This window comes from Lutjanus erythropterus, chromosome 15, assembly GCF_056507025.1.
Source record: "Lutjanus erythropterus isolate fLutEry1 chromosome 15, fLutEry1.hap2, whole genome shotgun sequence".
Taxonomy (NCBI): domain Eukaryota; kingdom Metazoa; phylum Chordata; class Actinopteri; order Lutjaniformes; family Lutjanidae; genus Lutjanus; species Lutjanus erythropterus.
This window is the reverse complement of record NC_139331.1, coordinates 28413666-28431194: the sequence shown is the minus strand read 5'-3', so window position 1 is coordinate 28431194 and position 17529 is coordinate 28413666. Positions and strand designations below refer to the sequence as shown.

Here is a 17529-nt window from a genome sequence, read left to right as displayed (position 1 = left end):
CAACAGTGTTCAAAGGAACGAAGGTAGTTTCAGTGAAAAATGTTGGCGATTGTAATCAGGTCATCGTTTACTGAATGAGACATTGATTTTTTTCTTTAATGATTAAATAACTAATGATTACAGTACCATAAAACTCTATCGCACTTTGGCCAGCTTTGGCAGAATAACAGTGGGGAGAAAAACAAGGAGGGTTCAGTGACCCTGCAAGAATCGGACAGGGAATGTCACTGTTACACAGTTACACGTTATTCATCCTAAACTAGTCAACCAGCAGGATTAGGGACACATGATTTTTGCAGATATGGGACATGAAGATATTTTCCAACTCACTTATGATTACTGATTACTGATGATGACACATGTACATGTTTTCCACCTAAATGCAGAAATCATCAAGTCTTTCCTGTAGTGGACTTACCATGCTATTATGCATACTATTACATATATGTATACATATATTTTATTCAATTCAGCTTTGTTTTTCTAGTGTCAAATCATGCAAAGTTATATCAGGTCTAGAACGTACTCTTTATAAACCCATTGTTCCCAAGAAGAGCAAGCACTGAGGCGACTGGTGAGGAAAAACTTTCTTTAAGTGGATCCAGGCTCTGTATTGAAACTGGGGGCCATATAAGACTAGATACATGAGGATCCTCAATAACCAAATTTACATAATCATAATTAACCATATATCAATACTGAATAAGCATTACTTAATTGAGCAATATTACACCTGTCCTGACTGCGTCACTGTCATAATAATGATGTTAAGCTTACCTTTGAGTGTTATCTTACGATCATACAGCTGATACTAACAAAATAAAACATATACAAAGTGCATTCATATTGTAGGCCAGTTTCCTCTCAAAATACAAAACCTTTTTGCTAGCATTACCCCAGTTTCCCTGGAAACACTGGCTAATAACTGGAACACAATGTACTGTATGTATTTTCAAGCTTGCAGCGCCTGTCACCAGACTGATTGGGGGCATTGATGGTGGATATATTGACAAAAGATGATTTCCACAGTTCTTTTGAAATAATCTGCTTCGTTCCACATCTGTTGGCTTTTAGCCTTTCAACAACAACGTGTTCACTGAGGTCACAAAACTGTTTGCTCTCCAGCAGAAACAGCCTAACAGGAGGTCATTGTCAGTATAGGCCTACGGTGGTTTGTGATTTATTTGCATGAATAAAAGTGTTTGCAAAACAACTCCCTCTGGGCAGAGTGATATTTTTAGTGACACAGTCTAAATGTCTGTTGAACTACTTGTTCACCGATCTTAACCTTAACAAAACATACGTTGGAAAATTATTACCCTTAATAAACGTTTGTAAAACATTTTCTCTTAAGGAAATGGCTTAGCTGTAAATTTCATGATAAACATATCAACTGTATACTAATATTACTTAGTACCTTAATTGACATGTAAAGCCTTTAATAAATGATAACCATATATTAGTTAGGTGACATAATGCTTCTTATTGTGCTAATTAACTGTTAGTTAATACAGTATTAACTAATATTAATAGCATCTTCATAAACTGTTAAATAGTATATGAATTAATACCATAGATAACATGAGCCCCAATAAATACATCTTTATTAGACACAAAGTTAATTAACTGTTATTAATGCCTATTACTGCATTAACTAATGCTAATTAATGGACCATTATCAAGTATTGTTTTGGACAGCACAAATAAAATTCCATTGACCTCCATTGTTTTGGTGTGGGAGCAGAAATCTTGGACCATTAGTAAATGATTACTAGATACATTAGTTAACTCTTAATTAACTGTTATTAATGCTTATTAATACATTAACTAATGTTACTTAATGGACTCTTATTGTAAAGTGGTATCATGTGGGAACCACAAATAAAATTCCATTGACCTCCATTGTTTTGGTGCAGCAGCAGACAAGTCAGACCATTATTATTAATAGAAACATTAGTTAACGCTTAATTAACAGTTATTAGTGCTTATTACTGCCTTAACTAATGTTAACTAATGGACCCTTACTGTAAATTTTTTTCATGTGGGAACCACAATTAAAATTCCATTAACCTCCATTGTTTTGTTGTGGCAGGAGAAATCTCCCACAAACAAAACGCTGACGCATATTTTCGTTAATGTTGACATAAAAAGGATTGTGCCATAACCTCAGTTTCACTGAAATCAGACAGAAAACACATGACTCTTTATGAGTTTGACCTTTTTAAACTGTGGTAACCGCAGTGGGAAGTTTACTAAATCTGTGGTCCTGGGACTTGGTTTAATCATGTGCTCATCCCTTTCTCATTTCAGGATGGGAATGTAAGAGAAAACACTGCACAAGACAACAAACACCATTCATATTTGTACCAACTTATAATTTATTTAAATATATTTCATTTTATATATATATTTATAGATATATATATATATATATATGTATTTAACAGCCATTTGATAAATGCCAGTCACTTTAATTTATGGTAGGTAGGTGAATTCCTCTTATGCTTTACAGTATGTACATATTTCTCTTCTTTTATGTGGTCATGATCAATAGTACGTAGAACCCTGTGACAACTCAAATATATAAATATAGACTGTACCACGCTCTACCAAGATCCACAGGAGGGCTGTGACTTACAACCGCCACTTGTTTTTTAACATGTCTCGCAAAGACGCAGAGAAATGTTCATGCAATCAATAATTTAATCACAGTTCTTCCTCAGTGTGAGCGGAAAGTGGGTGAAGGTATGCCGTGACTGCCAGCCAGGGGTCTGTGAGAGCGTTTTGTCTGCGTCGTGGGTAGTGCAGTAGAGAGGACGGGCTCATCCCAAACCAATCGCAGAAACCAAGTCATGCTAAAAACCGTACATTTGGATTTTGCTCTTTTCTTAAAGAAACGAGCAAAATAAAAATATGCAATCCCTTTTTTTGTTTGTTTGTTTTTGCAACATCTTTTTGGATGCCCGCAGGAAAAAAAAAGCCCCGTGTTTTTGTTTCTCTCAGCCACCAGCTTCTTCATTTTTCTCCACTCTTCACCATCTTTATCTTGGTCTGGTTTTGTTGCTCCCTCGCGGTGACAGCCAACCAATCGAGGCCCAGCCCGGAGCGGTGAGTGGCAGTAATCCACGCCTTAGCAGATCAGACCTCACTGAAGGGCAGTGCCGTGCCTAATATCAGTCGGGGCTGGTCGGAGTATTTTAGGCTTCCCTCTTACTGTCCAAGGCACTTTTTTTCCCAAGTTTTTTCTTCTGGAGAACTTGTGTTTGGCTTCAACCTGCAACAAAAAGGAACTGAAAGTCAGCGAGGTCTCTCCAACTTGGCAGGACATGATAAATTCTTTCCAAACAAAATCACAAACAATAAATCAATCAACATGATTTGCCGCAGATCAGCTGCTCTCACTGTGCCGCTGCTATGGCCTACATGTATCACTGCAGCGTGCCGATCACCACTGTGAACAATTGTCTAAGTGTCTCCAGACAGGGAAACATGGGGCTTTGAACCTAAGCCCTTGCTTGCACTTAATCTTTCATTCTTGTCTGATGCAATGGTGGGAAAAGTAGGGAAGACCACGGCCCAAGCTGAAGTGCTCCCACCGCCATAACCACAAAATATAGCTCCTAAAATACACTCATTTGCATAAAAATCTGCTTTGTTTGAAACTAGCTACTCTACAACTTACTGTAACTTACTGCCAGTGAAAATGTAAAAACAGGCTCTTCCAGTCTGAGTGCCGTAAATGATTTCATCTGATTTCAGTGAGAATCTGACCTGCTGGGCACTTCTACAGAGTTGGTTCAAAACTTGGAAACATCTTGAAATAAAAGTGTCTTTTCCCCCAAACTTTGTACATAAAATATATAATATCCAAGCTAAACATTTCTAGTAATTAACAATTAGTAATTACAGTTAATTCTCATATTGTCATTTCAGAGAGGTTTGGAATATTTTTTTTTTCTTTGTAAAGGGAATAACATTGAACGTACATACATTCAACCAAACAGTATCACAATATCTGAACTGATGACTCAATATTCTTTTATATTTTTGACGAAACGTTTCCCTAGTGACAATTTTAATTGTTATGTTTCAGCTGGAGTTCAAACAATGTCACAAATGAAACTTCATCACATTTTAGCGGTGTTATATCTAAACTACAGTTAGTCTCACTGACAAATACTCAAATACTTTTAGACTTGTATGACAAGAATAACAATTACAATTTACAATTTCATTTAGCAGTGGCCTGACTGATTACTATACAAAAACACAACTTTATCCACTGATTTTGGTGAAACTGGATTATATTTCATGCTGCTCTGCCTCAGCTTTCAGCGATCTGCACCTCAGATTTTTCTGATTGCAAGTTTTACTTGTTGTTAGCTGCTACTTTAGCCACTTGTTGGACTTTTTAGCTTGTAGGTATGACTGGATATGCAGGGCTGCAGCTCTGTCAGTGCTTCTGAGCACCATCTTAGCATAGAAAATAGCGATATAGGGCAGTGAACTCGATTACTATTTATCAGAAAACAGATTTTCAAACAAGAATTTGGTTAGAAAAACAATAGAGATGCTGGAGTGGATTGTTTCTAGCGACTGATTACTGAACACAAGCACACAACTTTACAACTTTTATCACTGATTTTGTTGAAACTGGATCAGTGAAATGTTTGTTTTTTCCCTCTACTGTCCTCCGGCTGCTCTGCCTCAACTTTTGGTGTTTTATGGAGTTTCCTGATAGACAGGAGGTTTACTTATTGTTAGCTGTTAGGCAGTAGATGTGCACATCCAGTGTTATATAGATTAATCATTACATGTCTACATATAAGAGTGTTTTCTTACATCAAGCTTGTCTTGTTGTCAACCCATTACAGACTATGGGGTATTACCCATGGAGCGCCTGAAGCCAGACCAGCATATATGAAAGAGGTGTGGTTTTCTTTTGAGATTGAACATAGTTTTTTCTGATGCCATATACGAGGAACGTTCTCTAAGCCACAAGGATACAGTGGGCAATGCATTTATTACCTGCAATCATGGCCAGTTTGATGAACCTCACCTTGTTTCTTTTGGCAAGAGGAATATCAGATGTATCACCTAGTAATGCTAGTTTAGGGGAAAAGGGGATCTCAAATCCACTAATCTTCTTAAGGGTCTCATATATCGAGCACCAGTAATGGTTTAATATATTGCATTTCCAAAACGTGTATACGGTCGCCTGTTTCTATTTTGCACCTAGGGCAAAGGTCTGAGATTGATTCGTTCATCTTGTGGAGTCTCTCTGGCGTAAAGTAGGTTCTGCGGATAATGTTAAATTGCAAAAGTTTATGACGGCTGTTATATGAGAAGGTTAGTGCTCTCTCACATACTGATTCCCAATCTTTGTCCTTGAAAGTACAATTGAGGTCTTTCTCCCATTTCGTCCTTGTGGGTAGGGGTGTAGTCTCTTTGAGGGCCAAAATTCTATTGTATGTTAAGGATATAATACCTCTGGGGTCTCTGACATCTTTTAGTACGTCATCAATCGGGAGATGCTTTAGAGGATTAGAGTTTCCTCTCTGAAGTCTGTTTATGAAGTGTCTTACCTGCAAATACTTAAAGAAATGAGTAGTTGGTAGGTGGAAGACTTTACACAACTGTTCAAAGGACATAAGTATGTTATTCTCATACAGGTCACCAGATTCTAGATGTATGTTTAATTAATTGATTATCTGTGCCATTCTTCAGAGCATGGTATGACTGGATAAAAGGGATGCCAGCCGAGGGCACAGCCGATGTGTCTGTTTCCAAGCAGGGGAGCTAACTCGCTCCGTTTGCCAAAGCCACACTGTCCTTAACTGAGCAGCCCAGTAATATAGCTGGAAATCAGGGAGTTTCAGTCCTCCATATTGGGGGGTGTTGTAGAGGGTTTTAATTTTAATCCTAGGGACCTTCCTCCTCCAGATAAATGCTGATATCAAACTTTGCAGTTTCTTGAAAAAGTTCTTATGTATAGTTATAGGAAGGCTTTGAAACAGGACACTCATCTTAATGCACTCGTCCAATGGCAGTGCTTCATAATTCAGTGAGAAAATTTTGTCTAATTTTTTAGGGATCTTCAAACCCAAATACTCCATGAATTGGGGGTTCCACTAGAAGGGAAAGTTAGGCTGTGAGAATTTTTCCGCCAGGGAGTTGAAGGGCATGGCCAGACTTTTTTGCACATTAACCTTATACCCAGATATCATTATATGTAGATAAGAGTCTTGTGAGGGCAGGTACGGATGAGTTTAGGTTGGTAAGGAACAAGATTATGTCATCTGCATACAAGGAAATTACATGGTTTCCCCTCCCCTACTTCAATCCCAGAGATGGAGGTGTGTGACCTCACTGCAATGGCCAGGGGTTCAATTACCAATGCAAAAAGAAGGGGGGATAGAGGACAGCCCTGCCTGGTACCGCGCGACAGGTGGATAGGTGGTGAAATATTGTTGTTTGTTTGAATTCTGGCAGTAGGGTCACGGTACAACATGTGAATCATCTTTAAAATATTAGGGCCAAAGTTCATTCTGCGTAAAATCGTAAAGAGGAAGTGCCACTCTACGCGGTCAAAAGCTTTCTCCGCGTCTAATGAGATGGCTATGGCCGTTTTTTCCATGGATTTCACAGGGATTACTTCTACATACATTTACCTCATTATCTGACACTTTGGCCATGTTTAATATGAATATGTAACACTGTAACTTTACATATACATGACAGAAGATCGGGAACCATATAATAGGTTCTCTTGAGGAACTGTTGGTGTAAGAGAATGTTTCTGCAGGCCCAGCGTCACATTTTTTTTTAATATCTAACAAATACAACACATCAGCGCTTTGACCAGAAGTCCTGTGGTCACATCTTCTCTTCAAACTTAAACACTCGTGTGCTTGAATTAGAGGCAAATCTATCACTGTACCTTGTGTGTGCTACCCCTCCGTGCACTGCGGGCTGCCGGCTAGTCGCGTGAGAAGCCGCGCACATCTTTTGAAGTCTGTGGAGGAGGACAAGATGAAACGAGAGATTTTTGAGTGGATGCGTCTCACACAGTGTGCTGGCATTCGACTTAACAGAGAGAGTCATTCCTCATGGTGTCAGAGCTTACATGCAGGTATCGTGCAGTCTCTGGTGTGGTGGTAGAGCCTGTACACATGCTTCCTGCACTTGGGACTGAAGTAGAGTGGACCTGAAAGGGAGGAGAAGCAGCCTGTAAGAACATCTGTTTTTACAGCTATCGCTCACTTTTCCTGCTGGCTCGGCCATCCTCCTTTCATCTTAATGTCTCTTCATAAAATGCCTCTCATGACTTTCACTCAAACATTAGAGGCAAAGAAATGAGGCATCACCTCCGGAGGTGTCATTATTTGTATCTGTATTTGTTCAACCAACCAAATTATCTGTTTCTGTAACTGTATTCAGATAGAAGACTGGAAGTGGGCGTGGTTTATACAGAAGTCATGAACTGTCTGCAGCCAACCAGTATTTCAACTAAACATGTTTCTTTAATCTCTAAAGACATATCATGGTCATTTTATGTATTTATTGTTTATTTATTTATAGCTGTTTATTGTTATATTACCTATTTCTCCTTTAATAGTGTTTTGTTGAGGTAATTCCCTTTTCTTCTTTAGATAAACCTAATTAAATTTCAAGCACCCAAATAACGTCAAAGCAGCATCACAGCTCACTGTGAAAAAGTGAGAAAAGGAAATTATCTATACAAAACTCAAAAATCTAGTTTTCTGAGCTATTTCTAAAGTGTACTGCCTGCCCTTTAACTAGTAAAGATATACAAATACATCAAAATATCTTTCAGTCCCTTCAGTTGAACAAAAATAGTCTTAGTGCGTTAAATTAGTGATTGATTAAGCCAGATGCATCACTTTCCGTCTCGTTATTTGTGCTTTCTTGAGAAACATATTCAGATTTGGGTGCATCCCTACTCACCTGTCATATGTTTTAGGAATTTCTCCTTTTTTCTGAGATCTCTTGGGTATACAACTGTGGAGAGAGGGAGAAAATAGGAAAAGAGTTTAGCTCAGGAATAGTGGTCTTTAAATAGCACATACATTTGCATTTTTATTAAAGTCAATTATCGGTAATTTTCTCAGGGGACATCACATCACATCACCCAGAACAGTGATGTTTTTGTAAATTAAAACCTGCAGGATAAACTCTGATATTGAGTCCGACTGATGCTGGATTTTCGGGGGTCAATGCCGATAATAATATCAATATATTCCTTATTTCTATATTCAACATCCAAAATGATATCAGGAGACTGAAACAGTAACCGTTCACTGAGATTTTTAATATTATAAATAACTATACATTAAATGTAGACCAATAAAGCTGTGCTACGTCAATATTGAGCAGATGATATCGGCTGATGGATATACCTGTCTGGCTGTAGTACAAGGTATTTTTTACCAACACAGGGTTGCCTTTTTATACTCAAAAATTACATCCATATAATGAAAAAACATACTTTTACACATATCCCTGGTGATATCTAGCCATGCAGATACTGATGGTTTAATTTTTTTCCAGGTTTTGAAAATATCTGCCTCTGAGATGTTTTGCTTCAATCAAGTATCTGCATGGCTCCATATTACCTGAGACAGGTTAGAGCATGTTTTAGTAAAATTGGGTGCATCAATCCTTTAAAGATTCAAGCCATAGCAACATGTCTGATTGGAATTTGACTTGGTGATCTCACGTTTAAGGACAGAAAAGGACAAAAAAATAAAAAAGTGAAACCACTCACTCATAGAGCACAAGCACAAAATATAATGTATAAAAACTGATTATATCTAACCTATACAATCATATTAATAATAATACTAAAAACATAACACATAAAACAAAGGGTAAAATGAAATCAGACACATAAGAATGAAACATTCACTATATCAATATTATGACATACATCAATTTTCTTTTCCTGGTTTTAAAGGCTTCATTACAGTGAAGTGACTGTTCAAGCTGTTCTATTATTTGCTTTTAACCACTTAGTCATTAAATCCACATTACTGATGATTATTTAAAGCTACTACAAGGAGTTTTTAACTGGTTATGAAACAGTCTCAGTGTATTACTGATGCCTCTATATGACCTACATATGTTAATGAGACCATCCGCGAGAAGATTGGCTATTTCAGTACAGTTGTTCTTAATAGCTGCCGCTGGCTGGGACTCTCTTTGAAATCAGATTAAACGAGCCTGTGTTTACATTTTCCCAGGCAAAGTTACCGTCAGTAGTATGTTATCGAGTTAAAAGAGAGCAGGAGGGGATTTTTATTTAGATAATTTTATTTTTGACATTATATTTTGTGGTCGTGATGGTGGAAACACTACCACTTTTGTCCACAGGGGGCTCCAAAGCCAACACAATATGAAAGTTCCTTCTAGTAGCTTTAATGTTTTGTGAGAGCAACAACAGTCATCCCAATAATACTGTCTCAGTCTGAATAAATACTAATAAAATACTGAGGCATTTAGACAAAAATATCACGATATTTGATTTTGTCCATTTCACCCAGCCCTAACTGAGAATTTACTGTATGTTATTTTAGAGAAACTTTGCATATCAAAATATATATCATCAGTAGGCTATCCTCCCAAAAATGTCGCCAAAATCAGAAAAATGATATGTCTCATTTTACCTGTAGCGCTATTTATTAAGCTAGATCTGAGAGTCTTAAACTGTGGTACAAGTGACACTAGCGGTACATGAGCTCCCTCTAGTGATACGATGTCAGAAATACATTTTAAAATGAAATAAATTCATTTAAAAATGTCTAGACCTTATACAACAACATTTCAAGTGAAAATACATGAAGTATGAGATTATCCGTTTAATATCCGTTTGCTGCGTAGTCACAATCATGCATGGAGCGTGTGCATAAATCATCCACGATTACTGGTAGTTACGAGCTAAACTGTGATGGAAACAGTAAGTGGAGGTAAACTGAAGAGACTGAAATCAAATGGTTCAAAAACACGGTAACTGTGGCTGCAAACTCGAACCATTACGAAGAGAAATGTAGATCAGGAAGAGAATATTTTGAGCAGCGGTGTTGAAAATCAACTAGTGAACTGAGCACAATTGCTAGTAGCTGTTTCAGAAGCGCCAGTGAAGTGTCCACGTCACCTGCTAGCGCCAAATCCCACTAAACAGCAAGATGGTGGAGAGCTCAAGATTTCCTGAGGAGCTGCGCAGTATAAAAAGTTTGAGAAACACAGAACTAGATGGTTTTGGTGTAAGCTGCACTGAGTTTTGGAGATATTGGCCAGAGATGTGTCTGTCTTCTTTCCAGTGTAATGGAACTAGATTGTATTTGGCCTCTGGTGCTAAATGTGCCAAAACAAGAAAAGAAAGAAAAGCAAAATAGTTCCTACATGAAACTTTCCACAACAAGGCCTGTGGAATATCTTGGGTAACCAGGCCATGATTTCTGGGAAGAGACACTGCTGATAAGTCAAAACTAAATCAAGTTTCAAATGCATTGTTTGTTGCTTTGAGAACTACAAACCAAGTGGTATTTAGTCCCATTATATTTGAGAAGGCAGACATCTCAGTTGCACTTTATTTTACAGTAAACTACTAAGACTTAGCATGTTGTAGTTTGTATGAAAATAGATAAAAAACTAGAAGTAATATTTTATTTATTATAATGTAATTGGACCCTTTATTAAACTTCATTAGGGGGTAATTTAGGATACATCACAACAGAGCTGTACTGCAAACTAGAGTGAAATCACATATCTGCTACTAAAGGTCACAATTATATAATAAATATCTGATAATGTGATTTGATCAAAGCAGCAGGACCAACCAAAGTAGCAGATATGTGATTTCACTTCAGTTTACAGTACAGCTCTGCTGTAATGTGTCTCTAATTACCCTCGAATAAAATCCATTAAAGGTCTTGTACCGTCAGATAAAGAACATCATATTTCTTCTGTTTTTCTAAGCTGATACAAAGCATTGCTTATTGTGTCTTGTTAATGTACCATAAGGTGTGTAGTGTCTAATTAGAGTAGAACTACTGTCTTTTAAAGATATTATTTCTACTTTTTTGTGTAATTTGACCCAAATTATGGCTTGTTATGTCTCAATAGTGTACTGTTGGAAGTATGGTGTCTAATTAATGTATAGCTGTGTCTGTGTAATGACAAAAAAAGTTTCTAGTTTTTGTCTAATTTAATACAAAATACATTTTGTTACACTTTGTTAGTGTACTTTAAAATAAAGTGACTCTGCAGCGCACATCAAAAATATCTAGATAGACAATTGTCGCTACAGGTATGAGGTAAAATATGTATTTTTGATTTTAGGGTGAACTGTCCCTTTAAAGGCCACCGCGTTCTCTTGAGATCCAACATTAAGAGTCACACCCAGAAGACAGGCCGTCACTCACCTACAGTCTTCTCCCCTCTGTCTGTTTTCAAGCTGCGTAAATCCTTTGGCTCCACCGGAGAGCTCATCATCGCCCGGGATGTCGCCGGGGCGTCAGTTCTCGCGGTGTGGCGACCCCGGCTCTCCTCCACGTGTTTCACCATCTCTACTATCCGCCTCCACGCCTCCTGCTGCGGGTCCCTGCCGGCTGCTGCTGCTGCAGCTGCTCTTCCAGCTGCCGGCAGGGCCGCCGAGGGCGCGCTCTCGCTGCAGCGGCCCGTCACCGTGCACATCAGTAGCACCAGTCCCATGTTGAAGTGCCTGCGCAGTCCGCTCATAGCTCCCTTGGAGTGAGAAGAAAAACGTGAACTCTTTCTCCAGCGCCTCCGGGAGTCAGAATGAAATGAATGAAAAAAAAAAAAAAAAAAAAAGGTTAACCGGACACCTGCGAGAGAGATGGAGACTGGATGTCAGATCAAATTGTTTCCCGCTGGGAACATAAAGAAGAAATGTTGTAACTGCTGACTGGCGGACTCTGACTGTGGCCCACAAAGCTTCCCAAATGTGATCCTTAAGGTTTTTATTAAGCTTTTATTTATTTATTTATTTTAAAAAATGCACTTGGACCAGTAGTGGTCTCCCCTCACTGACGGACGCAGCTGATCTGAAAAAATGAAAAAGATGAATAAACGTTCATCCTCAATTTAAAGAGGTGAATAAACACGAGTTTACAGGGTTTATTATACAACTGATCTGGACTCATTTAACAAGTAAATAGGCCTGTGCATTGGGGCTCTGCCATATTGTGATATCATCTTAGATTTATAGCCTACAGCCATAAAGATAAACTGCATCTCCGCACAAACTTTACTTTTTGGATTTCGTTGCTTCTAGTCATTACCAGCCTCCATTGTTTAGCTGCGGTGTTTTAGTGGCAGAGGAAAGTCAGAATCGGAGGCAAACTGTTTAAAAAATAAGATTTCTAGGTGCTCGTTGGTGGATCAGATGCACACTGAATCAAACACAGACTCATAACTCTGTTAATTCACTGTTTATCGTGTGTGACTTATTTGAGGAGTTATCTTTAAGCCATTATCAAAGTAAATACCTGTTTGGTGCTGGAGAGATCCGCCTACCTTCCAATATTATTGAACAGAATGATGTTATTATGAGTACGAACCAGTGTGAACGAGTGCTGACTTTTCCTGGTTGTAAAGGCCGCCTTACTCTAAAATAATGTTATTTTCTGAACTTATCAGACTGTTTACTATTTTAGTGTTTGCCTTTAGCCACTTGTTATATCCATGATTATTTAAAGCTACTACAAAGAGTTTATAACTGGTTATGAAACAATCTCAATTTAATCCTGATGCCTCTATATGACCTATAAGCAAAGAAGACCAGCAGCCACATAATATTTTTTGTAAAGTTATTCTTAATGTTTGCCACCAGGTCATAGTCTCCTTGAAATCAGTTGTCTTTTTCCCAGACACAGTTACAGTAAGTAGGCCACCAGCCAGTTAAAAAGAAGAATGAGTTATAATGTATATATTTTTCATTTTTGATGTTATATTTTGTGGTTATAGTGGAGGAAACACTACTGCTCTTGTCCACAGGGGCCTCCAAAACCGACAAAATATTATAGTTCCTTATAGTAGCTTTAACAAAAATCCCACTGTGTTAATATTTGGTGAGAACATCAAGAACTATCGATACGGAGGTATCAATCACAATTTGCGCACTTTTTGCAACCACTTTGAAGTCGTTAATTCTTTTATTTATCTATATATTACATTTCCTGCATCATATTCATGATAATACCAAAGTTCTTCCATAGTTGCACCATTTTTCAGTGAATTCTGCGTTTATAGGTCATTCACTGGTTGTTATTTTGGTAATAAACCGATATAAGTTGGCTACAAGTGTATTATTAGTCTGCATGCCTTGGATTTCCTTTACAAAAGAGAGTTGAAGAACAAATTAAAAACAGCGAACACAACTCAAGAGCAGCACAAAAAGTAATTCGGAGAAGAAATCTGTCTTTGGATGTTAAAAAAAAGTGATTATCTTACACTTCCAGAATCATTTTCATGATAACACCAATATTCTCCAATAGTTAAACCAGTTTTTCCATTAATTATTTAAGAAAATCGACTAATGGGTCATTCACTGCATGCTTCTTTGGTAATAAATCGATATATGGAGAATACAAGTGTATTATGAGTCTGTATGGCTTGTTGTGGCTTTAGTTTTCAGGATTTCCTTTGCAAAAGAGAGTTCAGAACAAATTGCACTCAGTATGCAGCCCAGGAGGAACACAAACAGAAATTAAGAGAAGAAATGATGAAAATGTGATACCTTCAAGCCTCGGCAGTCTTTTCCAACACTGAATGATTACGTTCCGCGCGTCCAAAAATGATAAAAATGGAAATAAAGAACTTTAAGTTCCTGTTTCTGTCCGGTCCGGAGTATGTCCCCTTATTTTCTGCTGTTATGAAGGAGACATCAAAGCGTCTGCAGTCATATGAGTCCCCGCTGAGCATCCGCGGTCATCCTCTGGTTAAACACCGGCCGACTGCAGGGAGAAGAGTGGACACTCAGCCGAAGGATCCGCTGCTCCGACTCCCGTGTGCGTCCTCGCTCGCGGTCCTCACTTTTTATTCTGTCTCGCAGACGCGGTGACCTGTCTGTCCCTCGTGGGTTACTCCGTCGTGTCTGTGATGACAAGAGGACGCATAATTGGCTATCCTGAGGCGAAAAGTCCACTTCTTGAGTTGACTGACCATCACTTAAACAGCCTTGTGAAGCCCCCCCCCTCCTTCCTTTGCGTTACTCCATTTATCTGTGCGATACGCAGTTACAGGAAGCGTTTGTCCCACTAATACTTCCACTGAAATTCCCAATCAGCCCAGAACAGAGCGCAGATAGATACCGGCATCTCAGTGGAAATACACCCATATCCTTCTCCTGATTCTCATAACTTCATTTAGAGCCATTGCGCACTTTACATCCATCAGGGGAAATGAAAACCCAATCACCGTTTAAGGGTGACTTTTTGAAAATTAATTACGCACGGTTTTTTTTTAAAAAAAAACGAATTGCGCTGCAGTTTCTGGTCAGAGCAGCCGACTACACAGCAGCAGCAGCAGCAGTAGTTGAGGTTTACAGAAGGAGATTAGTTATAACTCGGCTGCTGTGGTTGGTACAGCTTTCTTTAAGACAGGGCGTGAAAGGGGCTCCCACGCCCCCAACCCCCCCCCCCCCCCCAATCTGGCTAACCACTGAGACTCCGGTAGTTTACTAAGGAAAGAGGGAAACAAGCACCTTCCAGAGCTTTGACAATAAAGTTACTGCAGCTCCACAAGTCGAAAAAAAAACCCTAAAACATAGTGTCACAAAAATAAAAACTTAAACTTTGTAACAGCAAGTATATGTATCTTGTGTTTCATCTTTATGTGATCACTGCAGGCTATTTGAAACTTCACTGTTTTCACTTTGAAGTAACCCCAGTTGCCGTGCGTAAATCCTGGTGCTGAAAGGACAGCGCGCACTGTCGCCCAGCTCCAGACCTCTGCTCTGAACAGCCAGTGCTCCTCTCAGGAGAAATGTAAATGTCCTCTGGTACAGGATGGCAGACAGGCCGGGCTGTAGCCAGGATTTTAGAAAGGCTGAAGTCCTGAGTCCACCATCCCCAGTCAAAATAAAAGACCAGAAACCAATGTATTTATTCCTTTAACTTTCTAATTTTACTGTTCAAATGAGAATGAAATAAAAAAAAAAAAAGTTTCAGCTTTGTGCATTTTAAGATGAAGTGGGTTTTGATGATTCAGACAAAGACATAGGAGAGATAAATACAGTTGACACAGACTCCCTGCAGGTTCCTAAAACACCCAGATTTCCAGAAAGAACAACAGAGGACTTGACCCCAGTGTGGTCACTGCCCTGCAGACAGGTCTCCGTCTCTGAACACCATGCTGATTAATTTTTATTAGAAACAATGACAAAATCAATGACAAAAGTATGGATGATATTTGGTTTCCCCGGTGATTCACACAGGGATGATTTATCTTGTGTTTTTGTAAATCAGAGAGGATGCATCCAACTTTTGTGATGAGTAATGTGAATTCCAATAACATTGCGCAGATTTGTGGTTTAAAAAGGTTAAGTCCACAGACTGGCTTTGTATGAGAAATCTATCTGAGATTGCAGGTGAATCTGACCCTCCTTAAGTCCCCCCCCCCCGACCCTCCCCCTTTTCGGTCTGTGCTCCAGTAACAGTTGAACAAGTCTGGTACCCAGCAGAACCTCGGACAACTTTCTCCTTTCCCGTTTCCTGTACTTGGATATTCTATGTGCTCGGCTCGTTTATGTGGAAAATAAAAACACACTTTGACGAAGGTTAAAAGATGATGTTGGATGACCAGTTAATGCGATACAGCGCCATCTTAAGCTACCTAGGGTTAGCAAAACACTAACTAGCCCGCTAATGATTGATGTAGATTAGCTAGCTAGTTAGCCAGCATTTGCTAACATTAGCTATCAGATGTAACTAGATAGCTAATGAGTGATGTAGATTAGCTATAGTGTATAAGTGTCTGAAAAGCTAGCTAGCTAATTTACATCACTTGTTGGCTAGCTTGTTAGCTAGTATTGTGCTAACATTAGCTAACTTAGGACTTGTAAATGCTGCTTTTAAGGGTCCCATAGCAAACATCATATTCAACATTTGGTGCCTAGCACATAGCGTATCTAAGAACAGGAAACAGGAAAGGAGAAAAATTACCCAGATTACAACAGATACAAAATTTTATGTAACTTCAGGCTACAACAGATACTTAAAACAAGGTGTATCCAAAGACATGTATAAGTTTCAGACTTTGGGAAAGTGGGAAGACAGTAAAATTTAGCCAACATTGTGTCTCTGAACTATGTCTGTAACAAAATCACACACATTTTAACTATTTTGTGTGAACTAATGTAATATTTTTCACCTCCATTCACCGAGCCTGCCCTGAAACTGTTTGCAGTCCTCCCTGAGGAGGCCCACCTCCCACTTTGAAAACCTCTGGCCCAGTGGACATGGCTGCTCAGTTTGGGGAGCAGGCAGGTGCGGTTGTTTGAGAGGAAACATCCTCCAGACAATCCTGGTTCTCAGCCCATTTATGTTAGACATCCACCCTGATGGAGTAAGTGCTCCACAAGGAAAACATACATCTGGAGCAGAGGCTGACCTCTGGGATGCCTGTGGATGTCTGAAGAGAATTTTCCTATACAAAACAATAATGTTTATCACTATCATTGAGATTAGAGCTGGACTGCAATCTGCACTAAACTCATCATGATGTGATGGTTGCTAATTAAAATCAAGTGACCATCTATGACTATTAAGATGCGAATGATTCTCTGAAAAGGCACATTTCATGTGTTTTTTCTAAGTCTAAACTTTAAATATTCTACCATTCTGCAAATATTCAGCAAATGAATATCACTAATAAATAAATATTTATTGAACTCACTGAAATATTCTGCATTGAAACTGTGCAGTTTCAGCAGGGGGCATCATTCTGCAATCACTGCACATTCAAATCCTCCCAGTGCTGCTCATACAGTACTGTCCCATGTCTTTGGTGAATGATAACAAACACTTAGCCAGAGTTTTGGCTGAATTACACTCAGAAGGGACACCTTACCGACGGCTTCATGCCAGGACACAACTCACATGTGGGGTTTGGGGGTCAGTCTACTCCCCCGTGAGATTTTGAATGTTAGACAGGCCTATCTTAATTTCCTGCATAACTTCTATGCACCAAGTCCTCTCTGCTTCTCTCAACATGAATTTAAAGGAAATGAAGAATGAATATGAGCAAAGTACAGCTGCATCAGTTACATTAAGGATTAAAATATTAGATCATAGACATGGACAAAATGTTTGGTCTGTCCAAATAATCTACATGGTATTTATTCTTCTAGTGGAAGGCTTGTTGCGTGGTGGAAACAGTCTCATTAAAAATAAAAAATGCAAGTCTCCTTCAAAAACCATTCATCAGGTTTGTATAGAATGAAAACACCTGTATTGTACATGGCAAAAAAGCGTGAAAGATGACCAG

The 17529-nt window shown here is 38.8% G+C and overlaps 1 protein-coding gene across 2 annotated transcripts; it reads right to left on the bottom strand.

The window, feature by feature from the left end:
• Positions 1 to 2368: 2368 nt before the first annotated feature.
• Positions 2369 to 14582, bottom strand: alkal2a (ALK and LTK ligand 2a). Of its 2 annotated transcripts, XM_084738135.1 has the most exons (6): positions 13781 to 14582; positions 11445 to 11867; positions 7969 to 8022; positions 7127 to 7207; positions 6941 to 7015; positions 2369 to 3274 (listed from the first exon to the last, which is right to left on the bottom strand). In XM_084738135.1, the coding sequence occupies exons 2-5, from the start codon at positions 11758 to 11760 to the stop codon at positions 6951 to 6953; spliced, it is 516 nt and encodes a 171-aa protein (XP_084594261.1). In that variant the 5' UTR covers positions 11761 to 11867; positions 13781 to 14582; the 3' UTR covers positions 2369 to 3274; positions 6941 to 6950. The 2 variants fall into 2 exon arrangements, with proteins under 2 accessions (XP_084594261.1, XP_084594262.1); XM_084738136.1 differs by lacking the exon at positions 13781 to 14582 and having other exon boundaries at positions 11445 to 12025.
• Positions 14583 to 17529: the final 2947 nt, after the last annotated feature.

Excerpts from the sequence above, each read along its gene's own strand:
- alkal2a (XM_084738135.1), bottom strand. The coding sequence starts at position 11,760 with ATGAGCGGACTGCGCAGGCACTTCAACATGGGACTGGTGCTACTGATG. Across the intron at positions 7,208-7,968 it reads ATTCCTAAAACATATGACAG|GTCCACTCTACTTCAGTCCC; the intron begins GTGAGTAGGGAT and ends CCTCCCTTTCAG. Across the intron at positions 7,016-7,126 it reads AGACTGCACGATACCTGCAT|ACTTCAAAAGATGTGCGCGG; the intron begins GTAAGCTCTGAC and ends CCTCCTCCACAG.